Consider the following 24,920-nt stretch of genomic DNA (forward strand, 5'->3'; position numbering starts at 1 on the left):
TGGTAATTAAGAGTTATTATTAATTACTACATTTCATATCTCTATTATTTTAATAAAAATTTACTAGAACCACATAGCTTGAAATAGTAGAAGGTTAACATAATTCAATAGATATTTTAATAAAAATATGAATCTTAATAGTACTTAATTGGTTTTGGTTTTTTTGTACGAGTTATCTATCACGAGTAAATATATTTGGTTTAAATTTTATTAAAATAAAAAATTAATACCTTATATTGATAATAATTTATATGAAATTTAAAAAATTTACACAATCATTATCTATTAACTTTATATTATATTAGTCAAAAATAAATTTACTATAAGTACCACCTTTTCAAGAATTATTTCATATTTTTCGGTTTAATACTTTTGTAATAAAATAAATTAAAAAATTTAACTTGACAGATTATTACTTTTAAGGAAAAATATCCAAATTTTTTAAATTTTAATCAAAATTTCATACAAATTCATTAATTTTCGAAATAAATAATAAATTTTAAAAATATAAAATACCATTAATAAAATATATAAAAAAATTAATTTTTTTTCTCAAACAATGTGATAAGCCATTATTACTTAGGGAGCACCAGATCCATACTCCCAAAGGCTTGAAAATTTTATTTTTATAAAAAAATTAAAAATATAATTTATATAATAATAAATTTTAAAATTAATAAAAATAAAATATTTTTTTAATATTATCATATTATTAAATTAAAAAAATATTTTTTTAAAACGAATTATCCATTTTACTGACTAATAAACTCACATAAAATTATGAATAAAATTTAAAAAACTCTAGCTATTTTACCCTTAATTGTACAGATTTATGTTTGATGTACTTTCTTAATTAGTTAAAGCTTAGAGAATTCTAGCTATTTTACCCTTTCTTTGCTTCTCTTTCCTCTCTCCGTTTTATAATTTGTTAAAAGGACGACGCAGCCTTTGATGTCCTTATAATCTTGAACTGAGAAATGGAAGAGCCAAAGGCAGCCCAGAACCCACCACCGATCCAAGATCCAAACCCACCAGCCGCAGCCCAAACAGGCCCTCCTCCTCCGCAACAACCACCACCGTCTACTGCACCAGAACAGCCAGCTGGCAAGAAAAGACCTCCAGAAACCAGCAATGACCAACTCCAACACTCCGAGTATCACAAGATGCGCCTTATCCTCAGAGATCTCCGTCCTCATTTCATCGAGGTACACTTCCTAATTTGTTTCATTTCTGGGTTTTGGTTTCTTTTCCTTTCGCTGTATGTTGATATAAAAGAAGAAAAAAAAACCCCATTTGGTGATCAAGTTTCAGTTTTCAGAGCTGGCCTCCCCATTTACTTCTCCAACTAAATATGTGGCAGTATAATTGAGTTATACTTGTTCAAAATTTTTTATTTTGGATTCTTAGGTGTTCCCATTTTGTGCTTTCTTCTTCAAGTGACCTTATCGTGTTTGGTTTGTGAAAATTTGTTAATTTTGTATCATCTTTATGTTTTTTTAACTGAGGGTAGTTGTTCAAGTTTACATTGTGATCCTTTGCTCCATGTTCGATTAGCATAGGGTGGACAAAGTAAAGGGAGGATCCTTCACATTTGTCCTTATAGTGATTGATTTGCCTGTTATTTTATTTTAATTTTTCTTTGGCTATTCTCACTGAAGAATCATGTGTGCTTGAAATAGTTTCATCACTCTGGGTGCATGAATGAATTATTTTGGGTTTTTTATTGCTCTATATCTATGGAACATATTGTTGATATGATATGGATGTGTACGTTCCTTGAAGGTGCTTCGAACTCCTGATTTTCGAAATTGCAAGGCCGCCGATGAAATTAGAGAAAGTAAGCTCATCGATATGCTTTTTTAAGTTTTGCAACTGTAGGCATGGTGTATTCCTCATTTCAATTCATCTATGGCTTGGTAACTGTTGCAAATTACAAATCTTCATGGAATTGATCCGTTTCTGCTATCTATTGGCTTCGCCAGTAGGAAAAGAAAGGACGAGCATCTCCTTAGTTTGTTTTCCACCTATTAACTATGATCATCTTTGAGTCTTTCATGTTAAATTACAATCAGTAAAACTGTTAAAGGGTTGCATGAAGAAACTTCAATTTGACTTGGCTGACTACTCTGAAACCTCACCTGACTTGATTAATCTGCCTGTTAGACAAGCTTAAAACTTAGGAACTGATTCACCCAAAAGCTTAACAGCCAAAGCATCTTGAGCTGGGCAATCCTAAATTTCACATTAAGTTCCGGAAGTCAGGTTGACCTCAAATTATTATTATTTGCAGTTGACTGGTTGCTAATGGTCAAACATTTTGTCATAGAACAACTTCTATAAAATGAGCTCTCTTTGCTATATCACATGGTGCATAAGTTATTTATGTTGGGTTCATGATTTGCATTTATGTGTTTCAAACTTGTGAAATGCAGAGGTGAAGCTTTTGATGGAATTGTACAAGCAGATGCCAGCTGGAACTGTCCCCACAGAGAAATGTAATAATGCAGCAGATGAAACTGGAATGAAGCAGAAGCCAGAAGAGCAGCCTCAAGTTGTTCAGCCAGCAGTATCATCTGAAAATAAGACATTCCAGTCAAGTAATGTCTCTGATAAGCAACAATCTGAAGATGGTGAAGCTCCCAAGACGTATATTGTCGGAGGGTCAGCTTTTGGATGGAACTTTATCACCTTTGCAGGGAGCAAACCTGTTCATTATGGAGTAACAAAGGAATCATTTCGAAGTGCTCAAGCAACATTACGGGGAGAGTGAACTCTTTCTGGCATGTAGTGGTGGCCAAATAACGCATTAACAGCAAATGCTTTTGGAGCTCTACCTTACTATAGACATCAAGGGATTATCATTTGTATAATGATTGTAGTAAAACATATTAGGGTTTTCAAGGGATCTGTAAGTCTGAATTCTCACATTGCTTGATACTCTTGTCATCTTTCTAATCCAAGTTTCTTTCAAGAAAAAAAAGAAAATAGGGTGTCATTGACATCTAGTGAGAAATAAAACTAACAGATCTCCAACAAGTAATGATCTTTACTCTTTTTTTCTGCTTTTATTAAATGGGAGATGCAAACTTTGCAAGTAGAGGTGCAATATGCATATACTTCGACGGGTTTCAACCCTGTTGGCCCCAATGTTAGAAAATGATATGAGTTTTTGTTAAAGAATTACTAAAATAGGTATCTTCATAACAGTTATAACTTTCCTGCATAGGGTTGAACAGGTAGGAAATAATTATTCTCTACAAATTTGTTGAAAACTTACAACTTTCCGGCAAATAGGGTCCACAGCTCAGTGGTAGAGCATATGACTGCAGATCAAGAGGTCACCGGTTCGAACCCGGTTGGGCCCTCTATATTCTCCTACTTTTGATTGCAAAGCAACTTTAATTAGTAGCTTTACAATGCAAAATTTTTTGTCAAGCTTCTTGATTGAAAAAATCCATCATTCGTCATGAGAACCATGCTTCGTTTGTTACCAGCACCAAGCAAAGAGGCAGAGAGATTAGTGCATCAAACAGAGTTTGGTCTCTAAAACCACTGATTTCATTACCAACACATTGAAAAGCATCCTATCTATACAGAAAATTACAAGCTTGTGAACAACTTTTGCTCTCATTCTCTTTTCTGAAAAAGGTAACACGAGGGGAAGAAAATGTTTCTCCGCTCCCAATCAATGTGACAGGGAAGAATTTGTTACATAACATGCACAACTGATCAAACCGAACAAAGAATGAAAGAACTCCCACATACTCAAAAGGAAAATAAACAATTAAAAAAGCGAAAGAAACCAATGACTACAACCCTGTCCAAATGCTTTGTCCAGAAAACCTCAACCCCATGATGCTCTCATGGCATTCTCCAGGGTAAAATAATTGCTTTTGTGCGGCTGAATTATGGACTGAATGAGACGTGGTTGCACGGTCTTCGTGGATTCCCAAAATCAATGCAAGGCAGTCATCTCCACAAACAAAGCACTGCAGTTAGGAGATTCACAGTCTGCATGTCACCCCGTTTACTTTTGCCCAGCTGCTGAGCTTCTCTTGGCTTCAAGAGTTGCACCCTCCTTAAGTGCTGTTTGTGCTTCATTCTCCATTCCAAGAGCAGCAAGTGCAGTAGCCTGAAGATAGGAAGCTATGTGCCATACAGGGGAAATGACTTGCGCTTGCATTGCATCATTTAGAGCTTCTTGAGGCATGTCATTAATGAGATAACACAAGCTACGCCGTGCAAAAACAGTCGGAGACACCATGGTACCAACATCAATGAACTGCTCATTTATAGAGAAAATGTCAGCAGGTTTCTAAGAACAACATGCATATGAAGTATCGAGAAAACCTAACAATCAAAAAAAGGAGAAAAACTAAATTATTTTTAAAAAATCTTTGATATATTATATTAATGTAAAACAGAAAAGAACATATAGCACTTTAGATGCATGCCATTCATAAATAAAGGTTGTGGAATCTGCACAAGTAAAAAAAGAATATTCAAAAGGATAGCATGTACAAAAATTATAATGGAAGTCACAAGTAATGTTCTTTAAAATGACATAAAAATTAACTAAACCTGAGTGTAACACTCAATTGCTTCTTTAAAGTCTTTCTGCCTGAAAGCAGTATCACCCTTTTTCTTTGAATTCAAGGTTTCCTGCATTTGGTCAGTCCACATTTGGAAGGATAGCTGCAGGAAAACGGAACAACTGTTTCAGAAACAATGGCAAACAAGTGCTCTGCATGTTAGGCAGAGACCAAACAAGATATAGAGGAATACCAAGCAGTTGCAATTAAAGGAAATTTAAAACAGAAGCACAGCGAAGAATAGAAAATTTGATTATCACCTACAATGTGAGCAAAACTGTAACTGGTATTGCAATTAAAGTGAGAGAGAGGGTAAAAGACAAGCTAAGTGGACACAAACCTCATTTGCTACTCCTTCATCATCTTTGTATCCAAGTTTCTCTAAGATCTCATGTATAGCAGTCAAGTCCCCTCTTGAGCAAGCCTCTGCAACTGGGGATAGAGGAGTGAAGGAAGCACTGTTTTGGATACCCATTAAGACATGTGAAGGAACCTACATAGGAAGGGAAAGAATAACTCAAAAAACTGCAGTCTTTTTTGCTCTTTTTCTTAGTAATGCATGGACCTTGGTGGAAAAAAAGATTTCTGAATCAAACTCCAATGCTACTGCTCAACCATCTTACTCACATGTGAAAGTAACTGATGGGAAAAAGGAAAACAACTTACCTCAGTTTCCTTCTGAAGGGGTGTCAAAGCAGCAACTAAAGATTTAGGATTCGGCCGCTCTCTGGGTTCATACTGCAAACATCTAGAAGCCAAACGAACTAGCTCCATTCCATCAGTATCAGAAAACTGCCCTTCCAAGCAGGAATCAGTTAACATCTGAAGATTTCTGTCTCGTATCAAGTCAAGGGCCTGGCACAAAATGCTTAGGCATTAGAAATCAAGGTGAAAGGTATTAAAATGTCCATGTCATGACAACTTCAACAACGATAAACATTCCAGCATGTCCAGATGAGAAAAGAAACAATACCAATGATTATTTTCAGAAAGAAGCAACTTACATGGCTAGGAGGGATATGTTTTCCACTGAGAAGATCAAGCAGAAGAGTGCCAAAGCTATATATTACACTTTCTGATGTAACTCTTCCTACGTACCAAAAATAAATGTGAAACATAATCTTGGATTATTCAATGCATCAAGTACTAAAGTTGTGCCAGACAAATCCACAAGCAGGTTAGCATCTTAATGAACACTTAAAATCATGATGAAATGATATCATAGAGTTAAATCTAAATATAACCATGCTAAATAGGGAGACATGGCTAGAATTTCATTGAGCTGTTATCCAACAACAACGAAGTAGAATACATTGCATAAAAATATCCATAATGTAAATACCCGTTCTCAAATATTCAGGAGGAGTAAATGCCAAATTTGTACTGTAGCTTTTTCCATCTCTACTGTTTTTCATCAGACCGAAGGTTGAAAGTCTTGGATTTTCATCCTGCAAAATTCTAAATTATAAATAGAGGAATCATATAAAATTAGCAACCAAAAATTTTCAGACAACCAGATAATTAATTATTACTTCATCAAATAAAACTCTGTAAGCATTGAGATCGTGATATAGCGCACGCCCTTTGTTTGTGCAGTATTCTAAAGCTTGTGCAAGATGGAGTACAACCCTTAACCGCATGGCCCATTTCATTGGTTGTGTTTCCCCTGATTCAGTCAAGTAAATAAATTATTCCAAACACTTTTTCATTTTGAGACAGCATCCAGGACACATAACTTTATACGGCTAACTAAGCCATATAACCCTAAAAATGCAACAAAGAAAAAGCAATAATGAATCAGACAGCAGAACATGAACACCAGTGATATGTACAAAGTACAAACTTCCCGGCTCTACATTAACTTAGATAATCTATTTGTTTACATGGAAGCATATTACCAACAGATATTAGAAACCAGTTATCATTGGTTAAATACATCAGCTATTCTAAGGGCCAATTGCAGGAACTAATTTTATTAGATATCCAATCATAACATATAAAAGTACAGACATAAGGATAAGCCTTACAATGAAAAAGGTGTTTTGCAAGTGTCTCATTGGGCATGTACTCTGCCACAAGCAACCGCTCATCACCTTCACAACAACAGCCAAGCAAATTTGCCAATCTATTGTTGCGTAGCTGACCAACTGATCTTGCTTCCTCCTACAGATGCAGAAGAAAATAGCCCAAGTTACGATCATAGGCATACGAAAACTAATGCACTTGATTACTACTAATAAAGAAATGCAACGAAAGCTCAGCTAAGTGCAAACCATATTTACCAAAAATTGTCGCGAATCAGGCCAAGCCATCCTGTTGAAACGTTTAACAGCAATTCTCCTCTGATTCTCCAACTTCCCTTTATAAACAACATTAGGAGCCTTCTCACCGTGCTCAGAAACGATATTCTCCACCGCAAATCCAGATGTTGCATTCTTGAGTTGCTCCAACGTGAACTCACGAAACACAGGCAAGTGATCAACCTCGCTCTTCTCCTCATTCTCTGCAACAAAGTTAATCGATTTAACCAACCATTATGATTCTCGGCAATCAAACCAACTACCAATGAAAAATTACAATTATACCCACCAACATCAGGGGCTTCTAACACTGCTGCTTTGAACTGTGAATCCCAGCAACATGGTGTTAACTTAGAGCACTGACACCCCATCTCAGAAACTTCATAAACCCAAAAATTATTAATTAAATCGTTAAATTCAAGCGTTAATTATCAAAAGCTGAATTGGAGCAGTATTCTCTACTTCAATTTATGCCAAACAAATATTGGATAAATTTGCAGGGCATTTAAATTCTGGAACAGAATTCCTATTAAGGAACTTACTTAAAATAGGAGTAATAATAAATACGAGCAGGCAAATAAAGAGAGAGAGAGAGAGAGAGAGAGAAGAGAAAGATTAACTGAAATACCTCAAAAAGCGGTTCCTCTTTTCCGAGTCAACTCAGTTTCACTGACGCTTCTTCTGATTTTTATCCTCGAACCAATCAGATTTATCCTTGTCTGGATCAAATCAAACTCCACTTTTACAAGATCCACCACATTTCTCGTCCCCCTTCTCTCAAATCACAATCAAACTCAAACCGAAATTTTTCAGATTCCTGTCTCCTATGTATCCTCGATCCAACAAATACTTACTGGAGTAATAAACTTTTTAATTTCTAAAAATAAAAAATAAAAACGTGATTATTGGGAACCCAAAAGAATCAAATCGTGATCGACAATTCGACATCAAACAATATCCGAAAATCTGAGAACGTTGATTGATAAAAATAGAGATGAGATGGAGATCAGATTCATGAACAGGGACAATTAAAATCTTTTTTTGTTTGGGGACTCAGTTGTTTGTTTAGAGTGAATAATCTACCGACATGTCACGAATTTTTATTCAAAGCCCTAGCGTCTGGTTATTATTTTAAGCGAATTTTTAAAGGCAAGTGTGTTGGAATAATTATTGACTGGGCCTAAAAAATATATATTTTTTATTTGAATAAAATTTAAACTGGAACTTCCTTTTAAGTTTCTAATTTAAAATATTTATATAAATTAAAAATCTGGCACCGTTGGTGATTTGGGATTGACATGGATGGGACTGGAAGTGGTCTCCGTCAGAGAACAGAGCCAGTTTTTCTTCTTTCTTTTCTTTTTTCCCTTTAAAGTCTTTTAGAGAGAGAGAAAAACGTCTTTCATCATTCCATGGCTCCCGCCGTAATCATTTCAATTTGCGGACTTTAATTTGCTTCATGCGGCGCCGTTTGGTTTGCATGTTTTACCTTTCTCCGTTGTTGGAGGTGTTCGATCAGCGGGACCCCTTTGAATCTTTCTTTGTCGAGACAGTATCGGGTAAGAACTGTTCAAAGGAAAGTTGTATCGAATTATATAAGCCAATGGACAGTTTTTTTTCCCCCTTTTTTTTTTAAATTAAATCTCTTCCTTCCATTTTAAACAAGATAAGATAATAATATATCAATAAAATAATATTTTAATTAAATTTTTTATATATAAAATATATGTCCATATCATTGAATTAAATATTTACAATATTTTAAACATATCAAATTTTTATTATGTTAATTTAATTGTAAATCGTAAAATGAAAAGAAAATACCCGACATCAAAATTTAAGGATTTCAATCTAATAGAAAAAAATTAGACCGAATAATTTTTGACACAATTTGCTAAATGCAACAAGAATTTAACTAATTTGGATTTGTATAATTGTGTCTTAATCATATTAATAAGTTAATTTACGTTGCTCAACATATTTGTTTCATTTAAATTTATTTATTAAATTATTAATATTTTAAAAATGTTTAAAGCAATTTATTATTCTTATTAAATGAACTAACTAACTTTATTCAAGTAAGTTAATTATATGATGTCTATTAGGTAGATTTTATTTAAACATGTTAATTGTATCATATCATTTGACTCATAATAAATGCGCTGCGTTTGTATCAAGGACTTTAATATGATTAATTAATTATATCTTATTTATATCAATTCATTTATCTGTTAAATTATTAGTTCTAGATCACAAGATTATAACATCCTAGTATGAATTATTAACCCTTGAAAAAACAATAAAACAAATTCATTGCATAAGTAGTTAAAGAATCTTAACCCGGCCCAATATCAATGAAGATATGGGCCCATGATCCACAAGCAGGTCAAAAGGACATCAGCCCAAAAGGAGTTTTAAATTTATCTGCCCAACGAGATATAAAATAAAGTTTTGAGGCAAAAGTGAGATATCGCGAAAATACAAGCATTTACTGCTTAAAAATTGACTCAAGTTTGGGTTAGGGTTTAAGCAAAGAGGAGGAAGAACAATCAAGTCCGAGGCGGTGCCAACAGGAGAAGATGTCGAAGAAGAATAATTTAGCTCGTAGAAAGAAGCAGCACGAGTTCGATCTCCAAAGTACCAAATTCGTCATGTTTCGTCCCTCTTTATGCCTCATTTGATTTATTTACTTCAGTGATTTATGATTGTGTATTTATTTTTGGCAATTTAGGAGAGAAGGCAGAGAAAGAAAAGCAGGCTAAGAAGCTTCAAGCAAAGAAGAATAAGATGAAGGTAAGAGTCTTTTATAATTTCGTTAGTTAATAAATTTTTTTGGTTGATTTATTGATATATTTTATGGGGTATTTCTAAAATTTAATTAGGTTGATGGGAGTGAGAATAAAAAGAAGAAAGGTGGAAGTGGGTTTCAAGTAGGGAAGAGAAAATTGAAGACCAAGTTGACAGAAGTGGCAAAAGCTAAAGCAGCTCAAGCTATGGAGCTTGACAAATGAAGGTTCCTGTAATAAAATTTTGAGCTTCACGGTTTTTGTGATTTTAATGGGAATATATATATATATATATATATATTTATTTCTGTTAAATTTTGCTTATTGAGATTAAAGTATATGTTAGCTTGAGAATTTTTGATAGTGTGACAGCATGATTTATAATGAATCTGTTTTAGCTGACGAATTTTCTTATTAAGATAAGTATGTGTTGGAAAACATGGCTAAAGAGGCAACATGATCTCATATCCAGCCTTTGTTGTCTAATGGGAATATTTGCTTTCCTTCAATCATTTTTTTTAGAGCTGAGAAATTTTTTGGATTTGGTAATGTGTGAGACTGCAATATTTATTTTATATCAATACATGATGGGAAGGCAAGAAGATTGTTGAGGATCAAGAAAAGTTGACTCTTTGTTAGGATCTATATATATATATATATGAGTGTGAAAAATATTATGCTGGATACTAGAAGAAACTCCTTGGATGGCTGTTTCTAATGTTGTAGATTATGAATGTGAGATGATTTTCTTATGTTGGTTAATGAATCTGTTTTGGCAGACCAATTTTCTTACTAAGATAAATATGTTATTGGTTTGGAATACATGGTTAAAGAGACAACATGATATCTTATCCAGCCTTTTTTGTCTGATCGGAATATTTGCTTTTCTTGAATCATTTTTTTAGAGTAGAGAAAATTTTTTGATATTGTAATGTGTTAAGACTGCAAAATTTATATTGTATCGATACATGATGGTAAGGCAAGAAGGTTGTAGAGATCACAAAAAGGTGACTCTTTGTTAGGATCCATTTGTATATATAAGTGTGGAAAATATTATGTTGGATGCTAGAAGAAACTCCCTGGATGGCTTGCTTATAACCAAGCCACTAAACTCTTGTTGGGTTTCAATGAGGAAATGCTTACAGTTTCAGTGTTACACAAAACACTTACGTTCCCTTGTGCCTTGCCACCTGATGACCCAAACGGGTCTTATTTATTGACATGAAGTGTGCCTATCTATTCTATGCAGTTGTTCTGCATAGTGAAGTCAGAAGTCCAGGTTAATGCTACATCAAGGGAAAGGTGCTATGGTCGGATTGCCCGGTGATGTGTTGATGCTTGGTTGTATAACTATGTTTTGGCTATGCTCAAGCCTATGTTTAAGCTGATAAACAGGTTTATTGTCGGAAGTGCTAAGACAGATGTGTGTTTCCTTTGCAGTGAAGTTTTTGGCCGACACATTGTGCAGGTTGGCATACTTCCTTGTGAATTTCTTTATGCCAGCTTTTAGTAAATTTGGCTAGCTATGGCTTGGAGAAGTTCAATTGCATGTTTGTGATGTTAAATGGTAATAGCTAGACATGATTGCTACCGGTACACGATGATTGATTCAATTGATTCCAATCGTGCTTTTACCAGGGATAAGCATTTGACTCCACTACACCGAGTTTATCACACAAATTAATTCTCAATTTGTAATCTAAATTAATAATTATCATTAATAATCGATAAATATTTATTGATTAATTTATAATTTGATTAATATTTTCACTACACAGGCTCATGAAGCATGTACAAGAAGCAAAGTAAGCAAGCATCCCCTGTTCCCCGATCTCCTGCAACTAGCAACCAAATGCATAATTGTACTGTAAAAAGCCCATTTCAAAAAATTGTCTGCTGATGGTCTTCGATATTTCAATAATGATGAAGAAGGCCACTTATTGCAGTCAAGTTATTATTTATTAATGCCTGCCTGCTGCTCTGTGTCATCATATTTCTCTGCTTGCCTGGTGGGTTTCGTAATGCACCGTACTGGGCCTTGAAATTTGTAAACCCCTGCCCTTCCTGCCACAAGATTATTCAATGCAAACACTGCTGTCCTTTACCGGTTTACCCTGCTTAATTAGGCACGAGGAAAATGAAAAATGAAAGAAGAAAAGGGGTGGTACCATGGTGGAAATATAATTTTCTTACAAAGCTTTGATTATAAGTTCTGTGCCTTAAAACCAGCATTTTGTATCAAATTATTGAACTGGATGAGGCAGGAAACACAATCTAACAAGCTTGATTAACCATGTCAATCTTTCGAAGCTCTTTTACTTCCTCTATGACAATTATATTTCAGGTTAGGTGAAATTTCAGTGCTCGAGAGGCGATGCTTGGCCTTAAAAAGGGAAAAAAGAAACAGTGTACTAATTGTCCTGAGTCATGACACTGGTACTAAAGTGTCTGGACGTGCCGACTACATATGCTAAGTTTCACAACTTGAACCAATTTCACTGTTCTATTTCTTGTTCTCATTTTTTCTTTGACTGAAATCTGACCAAAAATAAAAGGCCATATAATACCTTCTTTTTTTCTTTTTGTTTTTTAAATGAATTAGAGGAGAAGAAGAAGAAGATGAAGATTACAGCAAGTAGTGGGTGTCAGACAGACAGGTATGATTTGTGAAGTAGTGCATCAATAAATTTTCTAGTACAGTAAATGGAGGATGTAGGCATTTGCAAATGAGTCAACTTTAGTCTATAGAGAATAGACAAAAGCCACCAACAGGTCGTATATTGTCTGGGGATCCGTTTACGTTTTGTCAACATCACCAAACCACCTTCTCCTACTAATCAATAAGCATTTTCTCGTCAAATTAGATAAATTTACATATCTTTCACATAAGATCATTAGCTTAAAAAAAATGGGTTTTTTATTTGTTATTTGAAGGACAATTTCTTTGGCCTCAAATTTTGCCATTTGTCCTGCTAAATTATGTCTTCTTTTTACCTTTAAATCAATCATAGGCATCCAAAGTCCTTCATAATTATGATTAAAGTTGAAATGTTCAAAGTGTGGGCCGTTATGAATTTGCAACCTCTTGACTTGAAATTTACTATCATTAGATATTTTTCTTTAGATTTCAACTTCATAAACAACTATCAGGTCATTGTGCATAGTTTAGCTGATAGCTATATTTCCTCTTTAAAAAAGATATTGTGTCTACTTTGCTTAAAACATGTGAATTTAGTGGCACCGACCCTCTAACCCAAATCATCATCATCTTTTAAGCATGGGGTATAAGATTCCACAAGCTCTTAATCCATAAATAGTTGTCGAGAAATCGAAATATACCCAAAAAAAAAAAAAGAGAATTACTAATTTAATTTGCAAAATACACAAAGAAAAAATAAAAAATAAAAAGGGCGTGTAACTTCAAAGGACTAGGAACTCCACTGTAGAGGCATACATCATAGCTCGAGGTGCTTTCTTGTGGTTCATGATCCTGAGTTTGTCCCATATAAAGTAATATTCTAATCTTATACTTAAAAAGGGGTTACATTAAACTAATCATACAAAATAATTAATGATATCAACTCTCTACTGCCCCGACATGCTTTGACTTTGTCGCCACATGGGAAGTCAACCTTGACCCATGAATTAAAAAAAAAAAGAAAAATAACATTAAAAAATACAACACTAAACTTCGACAATGTGTCATAATTGGGTATATTTTATTATTTGTATAAATATTTTAACTGTCTTTATTAATTAAAAAAATGTACCAAAATTGAAATCTTGCACACAGAGGATAACCCAAGTAGGGGAGGAAAGAGACCTCTTACGAGATGTTCTTCTCTCCGGGCAATAAATACGCCAAAAATATTCAAGACTTTGAGGTCATCTTCTTGTCTAATATTTGTGGGCTCCTGTCCCTCCAAGTGGGGAAGAGGGGCCTGTGGGTCAGCTACCAAATAGATAGAACGAATTACCAAGTCTTAGTAAAGCAGTACTCAGTTTTTTTTTTTAAATGAAGAAATTAGTATATGTTTATAGTGCTATGAATCATAGTATCTAATATAAATAGACATTATTAATGGAAAAGAATCTAACAAAGAGAATGACAGCATCTGGTTTTTTCTTATGAAACTTGCCTTAGACTAATAGAGTACTTGTTTGATACTATTCTTATAAAAGTAGTAGAGTTTATATTTAATGTTTAATTATAGAATACAATCTTATAAATATGTAAAGATAAAAATTTATTTTTTTTAAATTATAAATATTCAATTTTTATTTTTTTAATAAAATCATGATAATTTTTTATTTTATTGTTAATGTACAATTTGTACACTGACAACATAATAGATATATATATCCTTTTATAAATTATCTCATCTTGTCAAAATACTTTATTAAATTTTATTAAAAAAATATATAGACAGATTGTAATACGTTAAAGTTATTTTTACATGTTATTAGGGTCTAACTTAAAAAAGAAAATTGTGGCATGGCCTTGATTTTGCATGAAATATTATTTGCTTTGATTTTAACCAAACGAATGAACCATGCGTTGAGCACGGGGGGGTGACGTTATCAGTGCCTCGGGATAGATATTTTTAGGCTGATGGTCTACACACAGAGCAATGTTAGTGGTAACAGAGAAAGGTCACATGCAAACAAGGCTCGCCTTCTTCTCGCCCCTTGGCTCAATCCCCATCTTCATTTGTCATCGTGCCTTCCACGCGTTCCTATTGGAAGGACCACTTTCTTTTGTTTTCCATTTTTCTCTTTTACTGACTATCTGTCACAACAAAATTATCTATAACATTATTAAAAAGAAATCTCAAAGGGTCTTATTCTTCTTGCCACGTGTAAGGCTTTAAAGAAGGGATTTATTTTAAAGCTCTAACAGGGTGCCTTCAAGAAGGAGTTTTAGAAGAAACATGAAAAAAAAAAAACATAAGAAGAAAATGAATTTACAATAAGTATCCACAAAATGGTTAGACTTTATTCTTTATTTTGAGTCTTTTCTAATAGAAAAAAATGAGAATAAAAATAAATAGAGTTAGACTCAATCTGAACAAAGGTTAAATTTTCGTAAAACACAACGACAACAACAAAAGTTCAATCTTAAAAAAAATGATAGAGAAATATCTACAGCTTTTTTGTAATTCTACTTCCTTTATTTTAAAAGAGAAAAAAAAGTGTTGAAGCAAAGAGCGTTGCAGAGAGACCGTGTGCAAAGCACGAGTCATATTCTAGTAATATTAATTTGAAGAATTAATGACCCTTTTTAAGAATTGAACCAAAAATTACAATGTCAATGATTCTTATAAGAATTTAAATTAAGGATTTATATCTCATACATTATAATTATATTGATTTAAGGAGATATTATTATCTCATTGATGAATAAATTTTAAAAATTTAAAATAATTAAATATAAATACTTTTCTCATTAAATAATGAAGGTGATTTATGATTTTTCAAAAAGAAAAAAAAACGAAACTAACAATTCAATTAAGAAGAAAGAGAACAGAGACTCCATGATTGAACTTGGTGATGATTTGAGCAATCTTTACAAATCCCCAATAGATTAAGTTAATTCGATGGAAAATGAAAGAGTAATTATCTTTAAGATAATGAGATATTAAATTTTTTTATTTATAAAGTATGAAATACATGTGTAATGCATCAAATATAAAATTTTAAGTTAATAATAAATTTTTTTCTCACATTTTCAGCTTCCTTCTTATTAAACATAAAATGTTAATGATTTTTTTAATGGAAAAAAAGGACTGATTTAGAATTTAAATTAAAAATATGATGTAGTACAAAAAATGTAAAAAGGAAAGAGGAAAAGGTGCGGAACAATAGCACAAGAGATATAAGCGCGCGTGGGAGTGGACAGAGAGGCTTTCCATGAGACCGTATTTAATATTCAAAATTCCAACTTCTTACAAAGAAATAAATATCAGTTAGTATTATCCAAGAATAAACGCTTCAATTTTCTGTTGAATTTTGGTGTTTGTTTGTTTGTCAGCCTCTCTCTTGCCCTCGTTTAGGATAAAAGGGCTTTAGTTTAGTTAAGTCTTTTAACTCTTTTTGAGCTTAAGCCAAGTAGCCAACCTCCCCGGCCCTCCCTAAAAGCAAAGCATCATCACTCACTCACTCGAGAAGAAGATGAGAGAGAAACCGAAGATAAAGATAAAACTTTTTAGATAGCAGGAGAGAGAGAGAGAGGGGGAGAGAGAAACAAAGAAAAGAAAGATAAACAGCTTTTATTATAGAGAGGAGAGAGTGAGTAAGAAGGAGAAAGAGAAAGCTCTGCCCTAGAAATATGCATCCCGATAAGGACTTGTGTATGCAGAGCTTTTTGTAGTAAGTAATAAAAAACGCTTTCCTTCCCACTTCACGCAGAAATGGCCTCTTTTCTGCATTTCTCAGTCTGCCTTTAATTCCCATAACTTCTCGCAAAGACTGCTTCACTTTCTTTTCTTTCTTTCTTCTTTTTTTTTTTGAAAAAACCCATCTTCTTCAAAGCTTCTTAGTTTCGAAAGGCTGGACCTTTAACCCCAGTCCACTAATGTAAGTTACTTTCTTTTTCTGGGTTTTTTTTTTTATAGAAAAGGAGCAAAAGATTTTACCCATTTCTGCTTAGTTTTTGAAGAGAGTTGCAGTTTAGTTCTTTCAACTCAGTTTGACTTTCTATACTGGCATTGGCTCCAGCTTTTGTCTGTTTCTTCCTTTTTTCTTTCTCTTTATTTTTATTTTGTGTGTAAATCGTTTTCTTTGGGTTGTGACTTTGAAGTGTGTTATGGTCTGGGGGTTTGCCGTGGAAGATGCTTGGTGTTAAAGGTATATAATGGGTTGGTGAGTGTGGACCTGGTTTTCAGTTTCCATCTGCTTCTTATTATCTTTAACATGAAGCCTTTATCTTTGTTTCCTGTGGTTTGGTAAGCTGTAAAATAGCTTGCATTTTTGTCTTTTCCTTCCTTTCAAGTTCTAAGCTTTTGATATTTCAACTCTTTTTTCTCTGTTGGCTGCTTTTAGATTCTTGGGTTTTGCCTTTTCCGCTTATAGTCTTGTAATTTCTTCCGTGGTTGTTTTACTAGTTCCTCTTTTTGTAACTTTGGCACCACTGTGAGCAGATGACAATTTATTTTCTTTTCTTTCATGTCTAGATTTGAGGAGCTTCGTTTGTAACGCTAAATGTCTCTCTTCGGTTTCTGTTCTGGCTGGATTTCCAGGGCCATGCGTCTGTGAATTTTGGTTTATTGGAATATGAACCATAAAACGAGTTCTTCATTGAATTCTTGTAATCTTTGATATGGCGTATTCTTTTCTCTGTCTCTCTTCATGTTGGTTCCAAGATCTATATCCTTTTCAACTGTTTAGTGCTCACAATTTGGAACTTCATGGGCGCGTTTCTGTTGTTTTGACTTTACAATTTGTATGGAGCGTTTGTCATTGCATTGAACTTTAGAAAAAATAGAGCTATCTTTTTAGTTTTTATAAATTGGCTTGTAAGTTGATTTGAAGGCGCATTCAAGTATAGGTTCTTCGAGGTAAATGCATGGATCGAAGGGATGCTATGGCATTATCGGGGTCTGCATCTTACTATATGCAACAAAGAGGAATAACCGGGTCAGGGTCTGGAACACAGTCTGGGATACATGGATCACCAGGCATTCATCCATTATCTAGTCCAAATGTACAATACCAATCAAGTATTAGTGCCACCACTATGGGATCAACGTTATCTGTAGAGCCTTCATCAGGAATTACCCCTCATAGTGTCAATGTAGGCACACCTTCAGCTGTGCCACCTAGTGAGACTGTGAAACGGAAAAGAGGAAGGCCCCGAAAGTACGGACCTGATGGGACTGTTTCATTAGCATTGACTCCACCATCAGCTACTCATCCTGGGACAATAACACCAACCCAAAAACGGGGAAGGGGGCGGCCACCGGGTACTGGAAGGAAGCAACAGTTAGCTTCCCTTGGTAAGATATTTTTGCCAATTTGTTTTTAATGTGTACAGCTTGATTATGCAGAACATTACTTGTAGCGGTGGTTTGACCTGGTGGAAATAAGCTTTGTTGCATTTTTTCTTGTTGCTTAGGGTAAAAGACTTTTGTTGTGTCCGCATATTTAGTCAGGCTTATGTCAATGCTGCCAATGAATCTGTTGTATTGCCAACTGGTCTGCTTTCTAGTTTCTACTAGTTGTTCTAAATTGCTAGCTCATTTGTGCTTATTTAATGCGGAGTGGGGTCAGAAGCCGCTTCCACTTGAAATGAATACTAGATTCCATCTCAATTAAAAAAAGCTGCCTATGGGACTCTGTTGCTGATTATATTATTAGCCTATTGGCCTGAACAAATCCATAGAAATTTGTCCATTTTCAGTCTAAAATTTTGGAAGCAATAAAATTTCCTAAGCAGTTGAAATTTAAAAGAACAAAATTAGTGCAAGAGAAAATGAGATGAGCAACTTAGAGCTTGTCCAGAGAAAGGGTATGAATGCAAAAAGAAAAAAGCAGCAGCAATTAGAGTGTTTCAATGAGATGAATAATATTACCTTTATGCTTGGCAACTGTTGTCAAATTGTATGCTCAGCTATATTGTTGGGAATATGCTGAGAGCTGATATATTGGGAATATGCTGAGAGCTGATAAAGTTTTAGACTTTAAATATGTGTCAGTGACATATTATAATAATCAGGACATAAATATTCAAATGTCGAAGTTTTCATGACTAACTACATATCCATCTCTATAAGCTGAAATTCCATTTCTTTAGCATATGAACATGTAAACTCCTATCATAATGCTTGCAATTTAAGTAAACTTGTTTGCTAGCTGGATTTCTAAGCCTTTTGAAGGGCTACCTTGAGCTATTCAGCTGTGTTTAAAAGTGCTTATTCTGACATATTTTGTTCTTGCTATGTGAATGATGTTGCAAATGTTTAATTGTTTTGCTAGGTGAATGGCTGTCTGGTTCAGCTGGGATGGGTTTTACTCCACACGTCATCACCATTGCAATAGGAGAAGTATGCAACCTTTTCTTTTATCAAATATACTAGGGTCTCTACCCTTTAAATTAAATATACAAGAAATTAGGATTTTTTCACTGTCCGGGATGGTGGCAGCCAATCCATACCGTATTAGGCACAAAAGCTGCTTGGTCTATATATATTGTTTCCTTAACTTTTTATATTTTATGGTGAACTGGAAGTGCCCGATATTTGTTCATTTAAAGCATGATGATAATGCAGGTGACGTAGACATTGATAGAAAAATATAAGGAACAACAATTAGGAACTGTAATTTACTTCGTTTCTGTATCTTCTCACAAAACTGAAAATAAGTTTCCAAGGGCTAGGCTGTTATATGTTGTCCTTTATAAGGAATCAAAGGAGGAACATAGTTAGGCTTAATTGTCCCTGTTATTCTTCATAATTTTACATCTAATAGAACATTGCTTCTTAATTTGCATTTTCTTTTTTGGCCCTGTATTTACAACTTTCTGAGCCAAGGCCACCTCTTTCAGTTGTGTGATAGATGAGGGAATTAAGTTTGTATTAAGATTGTACTCTGTTTTTCTTACAAAAAAGTAGATATTTTGTTTTAAAATGATACTTGTGAGGTATAAGTTTTTTAAATGTGGTACTATTTCTTTTGGCATGTTATCGTATATTTGTCTTGAAATTACTTCAAATTTTTTTGTAGGACATTGCAACAAAAATAATGTCATTTTCACAGCAAGGGCCAAGAGCTGTATGCATTTTGTCAGCTAATGGTGCTGTCTCTACTGTAACTCTTCGTCAGCCATCATCCTCGGGTGGTACTGTCACATATGAGGTTTGAGCACTCAATAAGCTGATTCTTATTTTGTTCTATGGCAGTTGTGTTGAGAGGTTTAAGTTTCCTGTTAAGCTCATTCCTTGAATGCAATAAAAGACACTTAGATTGCATATTTTCACATATATATTCGGTCCAATATTGTTACAATTGTTAGTAGTTTCATTACTATTTAGCAAGCTCTTCAGTTCTGACATTAATTTCCTCTTTCTTCTGAAACTCTTTTTCTTAATGCATTCTTTTAGTTGATAAGCATATTTTTTCTTTGTATTCTGATTTCTGTAGGGGCGATTTGAGATATTATGTCTGTCAGGCTCTTACCTACTGACCAGCAATGGTGGCTCTCGCAATCGAACTGGTGGTCTCAGTGTTTCCCTTGCCAGTCCTGATGGTCGCGTCATTGGTGGAGGTGTTGGAGGGATGCTTATTGCAGCAAGCCCTGTTCAGGTATCTCTTTGGTTTCTGTGATATCTATGATGTTATCTCTAAATTCTTATTTGTAATTGGTGATTTATATCTGTTAATTAGACCCTCTATAGGTTTAAACTGGCTTTTTATGCATGCTGGTGTTTTTAAATATGGGTGTTAGGTGAGATTGGGCAGTTTCAACTTATTTAGGAATATCACTGGCAGCCTAGCTGTCTATTTTTTCAGGTCAAATTAATTTTGCCTGCTATGTCACAATAATACCATTCCAAAGGGTAGATCTGTTAAAACTATTATATGCTTTGGGTTATAATACTGGGGCACTTAAATTGTGTACCATGAGCATGGGATTCAACATGATCCAATCAACCTTTTATTTATCTTAAGCAAATGATGAATGAACCAGGTGATTGTGGGAAGTTTTCTGTGGGGTGGTTCAAAGACAAAGAACAAGAAAGGGGGAGGTCAAGAAGGTGTAAAAGACTCGGATCATCAGACTGTTGACAATATAGTAACTCCTCCTGGCATTTCGCCAAGTCAAAATCTGACTCCAACTTCGGCAGGTGTATGGCCGGGTTCACGATCAATGGATATGCGTAACACCCATGTTGACATTGATCTAATGCGCGGATGACGGTTTCCTCCTAATGGTATCATGAGCAATGTATATAGTTTGCTGTTGAAGGCCACCTGATTGTAATTTGAAAGCCCTATGGACAGAATAGAGGCCAGAAGATTTTTGGCTTGATGATTCTCACTTCATTTACCCAAGACAATGACAGACAATGGGATTTGTTCTGATATTTGTAGCTTGGTGACAGCTAGTTCAAAGATTTTAGAACTCACTATTTCCACTAATCCTGAGAGGTACATTTCAATCTCTAATGTGAACCAGTTAAATAAGACATGCTTCAGTTCTCTTTATAGGTTGTCATGGTTTTATTTCAGTATTTTCCCCGACTTTCTTGACATTCTACCTGTCCATCCACTCCAGGGAAGATATCAAACATTAGAAAATACTAGTAATTTGCTTATCCAGGGTTTTTCCTCGTGGATTTTCCCAACCAGACGTTACAAACTGAAAAACAAGATAGTTATAGAGGGTCAAAATGCAATTTGTCTCCGAAATGTACATCCAGTTTAATCAGTGAAAAGCTAGAAAGTTCACCCTAGAATTCTATTAATCAGACTTGTAATCAAGTGATTGAGGAAACTTTGGAAGGGTATGTAATGGATCTATTTGTTTCAGAACACGTAACAGATGAACATGGAAATTAATTTGATGGCAAAGAGTGCTGTGAACATGTAAAATTAATCAACAGTACTTAAAGCATCAGACCAAGTAATGTCCAAGCCGATCCTATATTTCTTAGGCACCCCGATGGTTTTCCAGACAGCCTTTGAGGCATCAACAACGACGTTAGCACAAGGAGGTTGACAATCAGGCTGATCGTCACATCCCATTGTGGAATCACACTCATCAACCACCATGGCCACCACGCTGCGCCCATTACCCCTTATAGTGATATTGTGTAAGCACCTCTTCTTTTTGTTGAACCCATTCCCGTCGACAGTGCCACAGTTTTTTCAGATCATCGGGGTGGAGCTGATTTATATTTAGATATTCATTTTTCAATGGTCTTGTCGCTATGACCCACTGCAATTGAGACAATAGCAACTTACTCACAATAGGCCCAGAGAAACAAAGAGAAATCCTCCAAGATAGTTTAGGCACATGGAGATCCCCATCAGCTCAAAGTTATCTCAACTGTTCTGGCACGGTTCACTCAGTTTGTATTATATGCAAAGAATTGACAGGCCGAAAGGATCTCATAATTGCAACCGAGATATCATTTAATAATGAGCAGGCAATGGTCAGCAGGACCGCAACCTTGCCATCTCTTTCATTCTTGGACAAGGTTTTAACTTCATGCACCAAGGCCTGATCACAACAAATCTACAATACATCATAACAGGCAATCTTATGTCTCCAAAACTGTCTGGTAACCGGTGCCATGATCATGTGAAGCTGGCGTCGTACTGAGATGCTAGAAGACAAACTTAGATGACTCGGCCAAGACGAACATCTGACAGAGATACTCCGAGGGGATTTTTCTATAATTACAAAATTGTGGGATATGATTCGTACATGTTATTACCTCTACAATTTTATACTCTAGATACTATCTTGCATCATTATTTGTAACAATATTTTTGGCAAAAGAAAAATGCTTCTTGAAAGAGTAAAAAGGCCACAAAATTACCAGCCCCCATGCGATAACAATATTGTTGATGCATCGAAAGCAGTTTGGAAAGCCTTGGGAGTGCCCTCAAGCGACGGGGGTGGCATGGATATTTACTGGTCCGATGATGATGATTGATTTTCACAACTGCTTTTATATTTGTATAATTAAATTAAGGTTTCTTGTGTGTATTTTTGGGTTAATGTGTAACAGTTACATATATATTGTGACGGTTTACATTATAAATATAATATTTTGTTTCTCTTAACAATAAATTTCTCTGTTATTTCTTTGTACTTAATCTTATCAGATTTAAGTTTGAGATTTTATTTCCCTCAATTAATGTCAGTGTACAGAACATAGAAACTATCATTATTACTGTTAAACATTTTTTAAATGTTGAATTGAGTTCATCTTAAATTTTAAAGGTATGTTCAATGTAAAATCAATTGAAAATAAATATTTTTTATTATATTTAAATATATTTTTAATTTAATAAATATGATTTTTCTTAATTACCATTTTAATAGTTCGTTTCGTTGTCATTGTGATCCAGGCAAATTAAAAATATAATGAAACATAAAAGTAGAAACAAAACTGTTAAAAGTATTTTCTGATTGGACAGAGTATTGCCCAATGTCCACATAATGTTTGATTTTGACAAGAGTATTGCCCAATGTCCAACTTTGACTAGAGAGTCAAAGTCTTTTGTAATTAAACAGGAGTTACAATGATTTTATATTATATACTTATACAAGTGCTACAAAGTTATCATAATTAATCATTGGACTCGATGAGGGCTTAAACTGAGCTAGCAACTAAGCTAACTTCACCTGAGGACCAACGCTCTAATCAAGTAATCTAACTTTGACTAGACCCTACATGGTAATAACTTGTTAAAATAACAATTTAATCATCAATCCACGTGGACCGCATTATGATATATTATATGAAAAACTTTTATCACATTTTATTTTGAGTTTGTATTTGATAAAAGGCATATTAGCTGATATTCTATTTTGAGTTTATCTTTGATAAAAGACATATTATATAAAAATATCTTTAAACTATTTAGAAAAAGTTAAATAAGTTCTTATACTTTTATTTTAAATCAAATAAACTCTTATATTTTTTTTTGAACTTTTATTTTGAATCAATAAACTTTTATACTTTTATTTTGAATTTACAAAATTATTCAAGAAAATTCAAATAAACCTTTATACTTCAATTGCATTCAATGAGGCCCTTTTACTTTTATTTTGAGTTAAATAAATTTTTTACTTTTATTTATAGTCAAATAAACTTTTATAACTAATTATTAACTTAGTCAAAATACTATTTGTTATTTTATGATGCGTGCTACTATGTGATATGCTGACATATCATATTTAATTATGACGTGGCATATGAATTTGGCATAATAACATAATCATGTTACATTTTTTACTTTTCACATCAACGTCATGTTAGTGTCATGTGAATATAAAATAACAAGTGATATTTTGACTAACGATAATTAGTTTATCATTAGTCATAAGGGCTTATTTGACTCAAAATAAAAAATATAGGGACCTAATTGAACACAATAAAATAATAAAAACTTATTTAAATTTTTTAAAATAGTTTAAAGACTTATTTGAGCATTATACCATTTTTTTTTATATTGTAGAGTCTTTTCCCACCAAAATTTTTAAATTTAGTCACCTTCCTTTCTTATTTGTACTTTATGGTTTTTCAAATACTATTTAGCTCTCTTAAGTCAATTTTCTTTCTCATTTGCATTTTATGCTTCTATTTTCTCAAAATCTTCATATTTTTCAAAATAAAATGTAAAAAATAAAAAAAAATTAAAATTATATTGCTAGAAGAGATTTAAATTCATCAATCTTTAGTCTAATTGTGTAGGCATTACATAATAAATAATATTTTATTTGAAGCAATATAGTTATGTTTTGTAAGTAAATTGTTTGTCGTAATCTACAATTTATCTAGTAGAATTTATGATAAATTAATTTCAATTTTAATTGTTATTAACAAATTTTACTGGATTTCAATTAAAGCGAAGACAATGATAATGAAGAGCAAGACGTGACAAAGCCAGAAGAGCAAGGAGATGCAAAGCCAGAGGAACAGGTTGCTGGAACTTCAGAGAAAAAAGAAATTGCATCAAGCACATGATATAATGTTAGCTGAAGATATCATATTCTCTTAACTTAGGATTTCATCTTCATTGATAGTGATTTAGACCGACAATAAACCAAGTAATTTACTTTTTGATTTTGTCAAATATGTTTTCTTGTCCATCTTAATAAAAAGAAAGAAAATCATAATTCAGGAAATCTTTTAGAAGAAGAATATGATGCAAATATGGAATTGTTTGAAGATTTTTGGAAGAGTTAAATTGTTGTTATTGAGAGAATATTGCCATCTATTTTTAAAATCAAGAAAGTTTTTAACTCCTCATGCTCTTTTCCTAACAAAAGAACAATATCTTTAGCAACCTTTCCAGCTTAAGTAGAATAATTCACACAGTAGGTTATGGCTTTCTTACTTATTTTTAGATAAAATAAAGTAAATACATAGATATAAGCTATAAACAAAAGTATTCCAGAATTTAAAAAATTTATTGAAATAATAAAAAATAATATATTTTAAATTTAAATATTAAAAGTTGTGATTAAAATATATATATATATATATATAGAGGGATGGTAATGGGTA

The 24,920-nt window shown here is 33.6% G+C and overlaps 4 protein-coding genes and 1 non-coding gene across 9 annotated transcripts; 4 read left to right on the plus strand and 1 right to left on the minus strand.

Moving 5' to 3' along the window:
• On the plus strand, positions 765–3,053 carry LOC18614152. Its single transcript, XM_007051767.2, has 3 exons — positions 765–1,205; positions 1,783–1,837; positions 2,433–3,053. Exons 1-3 carry the CDS (start codon positions 978–980, stop codon positions 2,768–2,770), a joined length of 621 nt encoding a protein of 206 aa, XP_007051829.1. The 5' UTR covers positions 765–977; the 3' UTR covers positions 2,771–3,053.
• Positions 3,294–3,365, plus strand: TRNAC-GCA. The gene has a single exon. It is a non-coding gene; the product is annotated as a tRNA-Cys (tRNA).
• Positions 3,536–8,062, minus strand: LOC18614153 (probable serine/threonine-protein kinase At5g41260). Its single transcript, XM_018129176.1, has 11 exons — positions 7,521–8,062; positions 7,182–7,271; positions 6,875–7,095; positions 6,620–6,755; positions 6,125–6,258; positions 5,935–6,040; positions 5,597–5,682; positions 5,259–5,447; positions 4,933–5,085; positions 4,582–4,695; positions 3,536–4,282 (listed from the first exon to the last, which is right to left on the minus strand). Exons 2-11 carry the CDS (start codon positions 7,261–7,263, stop codon positions 4,028–4,030), a joined length of 1,476 nt encoding a protein of 491 aa, XP_017984665.1. The 5' UTR covers positions 7,264–7,271; positions 7,521–8,062; the 3' UTR covers positions 3,536–4,027.
• Positions 9,355–10,444, plus strand: LOC18614154. Its single transcript, XM_007051769.2, has 3 exons — positions 9,355–9,529; positions 9,624–9,685; positions 9,775–10,444. The coding sequence occupies exons 1-3, from the start codon at positions 9,472–9,474 to the stop codon at positions 9,901–9,903; spliced, it is 249 nt and encodes an 82-aa protein (XP_007051831.1). The 5' UTR covers positions 9,355–9,471; the 3' UTR covers positions 9,904–10,444.
• LOC18614155 (AT-hook motif nuclear-localized protein 9) lies at positions 15,790–20,880 on the plus strand. 5 transcript variants are annotated; one of them, XM_018129969.1, is made up of 6 exons: positions 15,790–16,524; positions 16,851–17,672; positions 18,652–18,719; positions 19,399–19,530; positions 19,816–19,977; positions 20,363–20,880. In XM_018129969.1, the coding sequence occupies exons 2-6, from the start codon at positions 17,243–17,245 to the stop codon at positions 20,588–20,590; spliced, it is 1,020 nt and encodes a 339-aa protein (XP_017985458.1). In that variant the 5' UTR covers positions 15,790–16,524; positions 16,851–17,242; the 3' UTR covers positions 20,591–20,880. The 5 variants fall into 5 exon arrangements, with proteins under 5 accessions (XP_017985458.1, XP_007051833.1, XP_007051835.1 ...); XM_007051771.2 differs by having other exon boundaries at positions 15,790–16,254; XM_007051773.2 differs by having other exon boundaries at positions 15,790–16,254; positions 17,225–17,672.

The sequence above is a fragment of the Theobroma cacao genome, chromosome 1, assembly GCF_000208745.1.
Source record: "Theobroma cacao cultivar B97-61/B2 chromosome 1, Criollo_cocoa_genome_V2, whole genome shotgun sequence".
Taxonomy (NCBI): domain Eukaryota; kingdom Viridiplantae; phylum Streptophyta; class Magnoliopsida; order Malvales; family Malvaceae; genus Theobroma; species Theobroma cacao.